Below are 9,612 nucleotides of genomic sequence, written 5' to 3'. Positions count from 1 at the left end.
ACTGCCATGTAGCATGGTTGTTCGTACGCATGCGTCATACAGTCTGCCTTTTACTCTGAGTGAGAGTCCCTTTGTCGCCAGCAGGGGTAAGAGCTCTCTAAACTTTGCCCAGGCTATTCTTATTCTATTTTTTATATGCACGGAAAATACAAACCATTGCAGGAATCCACCATTCCTAATGCATGAAATATGTGTGTGTCTATGTATACGTGTGTGTGTGTATATATATATATATATATATATATATATATATATATTTCTCCTTTTATATACCTTTTCATTTCTACAAAACTGTACTCCTCTCAAAATCTATTGCTGACTTCGATTCTACTCTTATCATCATCCTCATTATAATGTCCATCTTTTCATGTTTGCAGAGGTTAGTTGGAATGTGCTGAAGCAGGATTTTCTATAGCCAGATACACTTCCTGCTGCCTCACCTGACTCAAAGATGATATTTTCCCATGGCTAGACATGTTTTCACAAAATACTGGGAAGGAACGATACCACTTATGTGAAGGTGATGTTCATCAACAACTATTGTGAGATGTAAAGACAAGGAGATGCAACATACACACACACACACAGACACACACACACAGGGGTTGGACAAAATAATGGAAACACCTAGCAACATAGCATCATAATTTTTAAATATTTATAAAACTGTCAAAAGCTTGTTCATTTTTATGTTTTTTGATTTATTATTAGTGTTGTGTAATATGTTTTGCTAAAATTGCTGTTCCTTTTCAGATATCATCAGAAAAAGGTAATTAAATGCCAGATCTATCAGACTTTCAAAGAGGTCAAATTGTTGGTGCTCGTATAACAGGCACTAGCGTAATGAAAACAACCAAAATGTTTGGTGTATCAAGAAGTACTGTCTCGAAAGTAATGAGAAAGAGAGAAAAACTTCGTCAAAATAAAACTCCGGAAGAAAGCCAAAACTTTCAGATAGGGACTCTTACATGAATTGTTAGAAAGCATCACAAAAGTACAGCTCCCAATATTACTTGAGAGGTTAATGACCACCTCGAGAACCTAGTTTCCACAAAAACTGTTCGCCGGGAGCTGCACAAAGCTGGATTTCACGGGAGGGCTGCAATCAGAAAACCACTACTTTCAAAAACAAACATTGCAAAGCATTTAGAGTGGAGTAAAAACCCTACAGAATTGGTCCCTAGAGCAGTGGAAGAATGTTATTTTCTCAGATGAGTCATCCTTTACCTTATTTCCGACCACTGGCCAAGTATACGTGTGAAGACAGCCAAAAGAAGCATTTGACCTAGACAGATCCTCATCTGTGATGATCTGGGGGGCTATATCTTGGAAATCCGCCGGCCCAATGGTTTCCCTTCATGGAAGAATTAATAGTCAAGACTATTTAAGCATTTTATCTGATCAAATTCATCCTATGGTTGTGGAACTGTTTCCGGAGGGAAACGCAATCTTTCAGGATGATAATGCACCAATTCACATAGCTAAAGTTGTTACTGAATGGCACGAGGAACATTCTAGTGAAGTTGAACATCTTATCTGGCCACCACTGTCCCCAGATCTCAATATTATTGAACATTTATGGTGCATTTTAGAAAAACAAGTAAGGAGTCGGTATCCTCCACCATCATCACTACAAAAACTAGAGACTGTTTCAGTTGAAGAATGGACAAAAATTACTTTGGAAACAATTCAAACTTTGTACAGGTCCATACCTCATAGAATTCAAGCTGTAATTACTGCCAAAGGCAGTCCTACCCCATATTAAAATAAATTTGTTTGAAATTTTAAGGTGTTTCCATTATTTTGTCCAACCCTTGAACATCTTGTCAAGTCTATACCTGCTGCTGCCACAGAATTCTTAACTGTCTCATCTTTCATGTCTCCATCACCCATATTACAAGCTTAGTGACATTATGTAAGATCTTCCTACACTCAATGCCTTCACCACCATTCTCATCACTCTTCCTTTCTTACCCATCACTAAGCCTATGTAAAAGAAAATGTATTAGAATTGTTCCTATACACTGTACTTTTACTCTTTCTGCCCTTCATCACTTCTATTGTCATCCATCATTTACTTTCGTCTACTTCTTTTCTTATACATTACTGCTACTCTCTTTCTCCACTCCAATCACTTTGTCTCTTCTACAATACTCTTGCTCTTTTCACCTACTCATTCTCATAGGTCTTCTGTCGTCTCTTACTCTCGTATCCTGCTTCTCAATCATGCTGCCTTGAGTAAACATACATATCTTAGTGTGGCGAAACTCTTAACCTTTAGAATGTACATACTGTGCCATGATGGAATATATCTAGTGCGTTCTGGGAATGGTTGGTGAATGAATGGAGAAACATTGGCTCAAGAGGTCTCTTTGCTCCCATCTACACAGAGGATATGATAACTGCTCTAGTGTTGGTGACATGATAAACCACAGCCAGTGCACTCTGTAAAGAGGTTGGTGAAAGAGTTGAGGAGTTGGCAATCCTTCTTGTGCTGATACCACAATAAAATGCACCCTGTGCACTTTTTAAAGTGTTTGGTGATAGGAAGGGTATCCAGTCATGGACCCTAAGCTAAAAATAAAACGGTATGAGAATCAGTATCTGAGGACAGTGACACCCAATAAGAACTGACTTGGAACATGATCACTCATCTAACCCATGCCACCACGGGAAACAGACATAATGATGATAGTGATGTTAATGGTTTTCCTTTTCTAAACCATTACAATTTCAATTCATTAAAAATTATTTTCAGCTCATTTCATTAAGTATGGTAGCTAGTGCTTTATTATTGTATGAGTGTGAGTTGAAAGAAACAGTAAGAAGACTCTAAATTCTGAGTTTAATCTTTTTGATAAGAACTCATCTGAGACAATGTCCCATTTTAAATGTTCATTAAACCTTCCATCATTATAAGAACATTTTGTTAAGTTATTTTCCAAACACCAGCTTTGTGATTTTAGTAACCCTTTCAAAATTAATAAAAGTTTTCATTATACATATCATGAATGAGTTAAATCATATCAGAGTCAATTTTATCTCTTTAGAATTGATAAACTGAATACTAGTAAATACAGGGAACAATTTGACAAACAATGGCTAAGACTGTAAAACACAAAATTAAATATATTTAGTTTTATCATTTCCATTTCTGGGTTTGAGGACCAGGAATAATGATATAATAGGGGGTCTATTCAATCAATTGTCTCCCTATTTTCCAAACATGGTACTTAGTTAAATCAAACTGCAGTTAAAGAATGAAAAGAGATGGCAGCATTTTGGCTGGAATGCTTTTCACAATTTAGTTTCTTTTTTCATTCTGAGTTCAATCAAATACCAACAGCTTTCCAGCTGAAAGGTCTTCAATTCACCCTATCATTATGGCTGTTTTTAAAGTCTCTAATAAAGATACTTCAATTCTAAAAGGTAAATTAATTTTTAATATAAATAGGTTATATGTAACTTGCAGTATGTTTTGTTCCTCTTTTTGTTTTTTTGGTGATCGGTATGCTGGGTTCAAAGATTCTCAGAATATCCTATCTAGGAAAAGCTATGTATTTAAATTTCTAAAATGATAGACACAATATCATTATTACCAAAATCAGATTAATATTAGTCACTGAGGTATATTTTCTTCTCATTTACAAGTATTATTAATTAATTAGATTTTTTTCCCTTTAAGTATGCTGAACTTTCATGCATATGGCATCTCTGGTAATGTCAATTACCACTAGACACAACACATTAAATGCATGAGAATTCCAGCACTTATGCTGGTAAAGTTTGCAATAGAACTAGTCTAGAAACTAAGTTGGTAGTTCATACATATCCAACAAAATGTAACTGTTGGCTCTGAAGTCCACTCTGTATTCGCTACAAGAGGAAGATTTGCCTCTTATATCTAGCGCCATAAGAACCTGTGTTAAGCAATAACCGAGTCCCAAGAAAAGCCTAGAGTGTATCCTTATAAGTAGGCAAACTAAAAGAGCATTGCAAACTTAAGGGAGTAGCCCAGGAACACATCAAAATACTTGCAGGAGATTCGAACTCCAGGCTCAAGAAAATCTTAAAGTTATATTGAAAAAAAAAAAAAAATAGCAACAATGAAAAAAGAAATGAAAGGAAAGGATAATGTTGGATTCATTTACATAACTTATTATCATCATTATCTTGATTAACTGTTAATTAAAGCCAATAGTTGTAAATCTATGTTAGCAAAGATTATCACAAATGTTGTCGTCATCTCAACTAATAATTCAATTACTGAATTACACTTATTTTGTCATCCGTCTGCGTATTCCACACCTCATAAAAACGTTAATAAAGAATAAATGCAATACACATAATTAGTACAACTAAAATTTAGTATGCAATTAACATGCTGCTGCACAAAGAATAGAAAAAAACATATTGAATGAATTGTATTTTTGTCAAATACTAAATATTATAAACCTCATTAACTAACCATTTAGTCTTACTCTCACACACGTATACATGTATGGGTACGTTATAGGTTTTATGGAGAAAAATATGAAACCTACAAGATTACTTCTCATATTGGTGTGTGTGTGTGTGTGATTCATTTCCATTCCTAAGAATATCTTGTTATGGCACAACACAATTGTTTGGCTATAGCAGCAATGTTTGAACTCAAAAACTTGATTAGAGCAAGCACCTTAATTTCATAGCCATATCTTTGAAAGAGTGAAGAAGAAAATTCAGAGAAGTAAATAAAGTGAAAATAGATACAGGAACTTACCAGAAACATCCTGTCGTTGAGGTGCGTTATCTTCGAAAGGTAATAAGGTATTTTTATGATCACCAGTAGCCGAATTGACACTGTTGAAATTCAACAGGTCATCAGTGTTGTTCAGTAAATTATCCTGGAGCTGCTGACTCTTCAAGTCAATGTTTTTGTTGGTCACAGACAAGTCAATAAGAGTTCCAATCTGGTTTTCAGAACTTCTAGCCAAACTATCACAGTCACTGGCCACAGTAATGCCAGAAAGTGGCTTGTTCAAATGAGAGATTGGAGACTGTTTTGGTGTTGTCGACCTATTTTACAAATTACAGAAAATAAATTTTAAAAAAGAACAGTATATAATAATTTCCAAATAATAACAACAATGATTTTGTTAAGAATCATTTCCTTGACAGGCACAAAGCTATGAATTTGTTGAAGAATAAAAATCCCTTTGCAGTGTTCACTGACACTTGGAGAATGAAAGCAAAATTGATACTAGAGCAATTTTACTTATAACATGTGTGCATTTGCCAAATAACTTCTGATCTGGAAGCTCATCCACCATTGATTTCACGAGATTGTCAGGATGTGAAGACTACTTTTAAAGACACTGGACTATGAAAAGTAAAGTCAACTTTAGCAATTCAAAACTTATAGGAAATATACTATGTACATTAATGCAATTAGTACAGTTATCTACTATTTCAGTCAGTCACATTAATAATCATTTTGAGAGGGCATTATATTTATCCAATCACCCTAGAACAGTAATGGAAAAGAACAAGACAATAAAATAAAGCTCTTATACAGGAGTATGTCCTCATAAATGAAACCTTCCCAGTACTAGATAGGAAATATACATAGAAGGTAGTCATACCCCAATACCCACAGTTTATATATACACAGGTAGAGTAGTTAGTAGGCTATTATGTATGTGTGTATATATATAGGTAAATGGATATGTAAGTAAACACATAGATAGGTACATAGATAATATGGACAGACAAGCACACACACACACACACATACGCAAATGAAGACCGAAACACATGTCCATATACACAGACACACATTTCACACACACAAGGACACATAGAGACACACATCTATACATAACAGACACACGTACATAGTCCCACAAACCCATTCACATAGACATACTCAAACACACACACACGCAAGGAGACAGACAGAAGTAAACACACAAATACATGAATATGCAGAATACATACATACACACAAATGTACACATGAATATACATACATGAGTGCATGCAAATGAACACTGACACACACAAACAAAATGAACGCAGGTCTGATAATGGATGGAGTCAACGACTATTGAAAAGGTTGCAACATAACGAAAATTTTAGAAAAAATAAGTAAATGAGTGGAGATTGAACCGTTGAGTGTGTTAAATAATATGGCACTAAAAGAGAATGACTCTCCCCAGACACAATAAATTACAGCTCTTATTGTTTTATTTGTATTAGCATAGGCTTGCAGTAAGAAAATGATATCTATTTTAAATGATTCTCTAGACTAACCCTTCAGATTATTCTGTCAAATGTAATATCTATTTATTCAAATTATTTTGAATTAATCATGCATCATCTCATAGTTTTGAGATTTTGATTATGTGACTGTTTATTCATAGAATTACATTGTAGAATGATAGGCCAGATCTGATCAGTTTCACCATAAAACAAAGAGAATGTTTGGGCCATATATGGCTAGCTTAAACGCTAAAGGGTTAATCTTTTAAATAGTTAAGTTGGTTGGTAGATTATATTTGTTGCATTCAAAACAACACCACCACCTGATCCTCGGATGCCTTTAGCAGCGTCCACTCTGTGGCAAGCATTCAGCCCAAGACTCTGGCTTCAAGATATCATCCTGTCTTCTCACTAGTCTTGAAGACCATATAAAGAGTTATAGGCACTGCTTTTCTTCTTGATTAAGCAATAAAAAAACATCCCAGTATGAACTTTCTTTTAACAACCAATACTACATTATTTTCATTTTTATTCTAAGAATTATGCAATTAAAAGCTTATCAAAACCCTTCATCATTGATGAACTAATTATATTCCTTAGACACAAACATTAACAACGATTTGAAGTAGAACTTAAAATTTAAATTGAAGAATGCTGCATACAAACATAAAATGGAGTCAGCCTTGCATTTCATGACTATACTTATGTTTATGTATATCTGCAGGATGATAAACAACAGAATAACTAAGCAAACACCACCAACGTTGACAATGTTCATAAAGAATCTGTTGTGTACAAGGATTAAATCGATCAATCAATCAACTCCTTCCCCACAATTATATGGTCTATTACTGAAGTTAGAAAATTGTTCTTATTATGAAACAATGTTATATATTCTTCGTATTCACTACCACTTCTAAACAATGGAATCAGACCGCCTCTTTATCTTGGACAGTCATAGCAGAAGTAACATTAGTTTTAGTAGTATTAGAGTTGTGTAGTGGTGGTGGTGGTGAACATAATAGTAGTTATAATAGTTATGACATTGTAGACGTTTTATTGCAAAGCCCCAGGTCAAGCCTGATTGAGCAGACCTATGATCAAAAACATTCTTGTTCTGATCATCCTATCTTTTTAGGCCTCTGGACTACTTTACCTAAAATGTCCTTTCATTAAGATGGAGTGTGATTTTAGGGACACTTGGTTGCTATTTCTAACATTGTTGGTTCAATGATAACATGCTAGTGATATTGTATGACTTTATAATGTCAGCCCATGATCAAAAGCATTCCAACCATGGCCATCTATCTTTTTATACATCTGGGGCTCCCTTGCTCAATATACCTTCCTTTTGTGGATAACTTGAATAGATGAAGCATATAGATATTTTGTACTAATAAGCTAATTTCAGCTGTCATGGGTGCAGAGCATTGATAATGAAATTAGCCTCTGTTATCTTCAAGTGTAAGTAACATGCAGAAAAATTTTAATGATTTTTTAAGGTCATAACAGCTGTATGATATTAAACAAAATATTCAGTCAAATAAATTTACAGTGATGAAGATGGTAGTGGTGTTGGCTTTTGTTTGGCTCCAGGTTAGCCCTGATTGAGTAAACATGATAAAAGGTATTTCTGCCATTACCGGGTGCAGGCATGGCTGTGTGGTTCCAGATTCAGTCCCACTGTGTGGCACCTTGGGCAAGTGTTTGCTACTATAGTATCAGGTTGACCAAAGCCTTGTGAATGGATCTGGTGGACAGAAACTAAAAGAAGCCTGTCATATATATATATATATATATATATCATCATCATTTAATGCCCATCTTCCATGCTGGCATGGTTTCTATGACTGGATGCTCTTTCTAACACCATCCACTTCACAGAGTGTACTGGGTGCATTTTACACAGCACCAGCTTGGGTGCATTTTACATGGCACCAGCATCTATGAGCCCACAAGATTAGGGACGCTCAGCTGGAGAAGGTTGCAGGGTATGAGACTGTATGCAAGGGCAACCACACTTTTACTTAGCTTGACATGTCTTTTCAAGCACAGCAAACCATATGAGGGTCCCTTTGTTGATTCCCATCATCTCCTCTGTGAGTCCCAACATTTTCTAGCATCTACTCCTTCCACATGTTCCCTCTGCAATTAGAGATTGGCACTCTTGATGCAACTGTCTTCATTCATATGCATTACATGGCCATTCCAGTGCAGTCTTCTCTCTTGTACACTACATCTGATGCCTTGTATACCCAGTTTTTTTCCCCCAGATCACTTACACTCTGTCATAGATGCACACTGACATTACCCATCCAGCAAAGCATACTGGCTTCATTTCTTTCAAGTTTTTGCATATCTTCAGTAGCCACACACACACATATATGTGCATATCTTTGTCCCCACCACCACTGCTTGACAACTGGTGTTGGCGTTTACATCCTTGTAACTTAGCAGTTCAGCAGAATACACCAGTAGAATAAGTACAAGGCTTTACAAAAAAATAAGTACTGGGGTTGATAAGTTTGACTAAAAGTTTTCAAGGCAGTGCCCCAGTATGGCCGTAGTCTAAAGATATTTCATTTCATCAGTACCTAGATTACACAATGTTATCAACTTTCTATTTATTTTTATAGAAAAAGTAAAGTGTGTGTGAGAGAAATTTGTTTTCTATTTCTAGCAAGTAGAGCAGCCATATTGACTTGATGGAAGCTTTTTGATAGTTGTAGTGGGTGACCTTATTATTGCCATAAGAGTGAAATGAAATCTGGAGAAGGTGGATATGTTGCAAGTGAATTGTGAAGAATTATATTATTAAATTCGGATGGTAACAAGAGTAATGAGAAACATAACTGAAGGTTACAGGACAATTGTGAGTAAGAGTATTAATTACTGGAATTAAGGGGGCATTTAGAGGATAGACAAGCAACAAGTTATTCTGAGTATTTATATCATTGTCACTAACATTGCTATCATCATTATAAAATCTCGACACAGTCTCTTACTAAACTAGAAATAATAGCCAAATCATCTTCATATTGGCAAATTTAATTCCTAAATATGCAGTTTTCATTTCAGTAACTTTCAATGTTTTTTTTTGTTTTTCTGTCCTTTGCAGTATTGTATGAAACTTTTCTTTTACAGAGTTTTCATTTTTACAAATTCATGTCCAGCTATAGTAATAAAACAGACAAAAGAAAAAAAAAAAAAACTCAAGACATTTCTCAAGATTTAAAGCCACCCTCATCACTTCAAACTTCTGTAACTGAACTAAAACAAGAGTGAGTTTGGGAATATGTGCCTTCATCTGTATAGTAGGGTATCTATACATACACGTGAATATATTTTTCATATGTATGTGTGTGTATA

The 9,612-nt window shown here is 35.0% G+C and overlaps 1 protein-coding gene across 19 annotated transcripts in view; it reads right to left on the bottom strand.

Moving 5' to 3' along the window:
• Positions 1-9,612, bottom strand: part of LOC106874170 (ensconsin) — a 310,838-nt gene that overhangs the window by 27,232 nt on the left and 273,994 nt on the right. For all 19 annotated transcript variants that reach the window (XM_014921803.2, XM_052975460.1, XM_014921805.2 and 16 more), the window contains one exon: positions 4,763-5,058. In XM_014921803.2, the coding sequence (XP_014777289.1) occupies positions 4,763-5,058 (296 nt within the window). The remainder of the gene's footprint in view (positions 1-4,762; positions 5,059-9,612) is intronic.

The sequence above is a fragment of the Octopus bimaculoides genome, chromosome 21 (genome assembly GCF_001194135.2).
Source record: "Octopus bimaculoides isolate UCB-OBI-ISO-001 chromosome 21, ASM119413v2, whole genome shotgun sequence".
NCBI lineage: Eukaryota > Metazoa > Mollusca > Cephalopoda > Octopoda > Octopodidae > Octopus > Octopus bimaculoides.
Note: the sequence above shows the minus strand (reverse complement) of the source record. Positions and strands in the feature narration are given on the sequence as shown.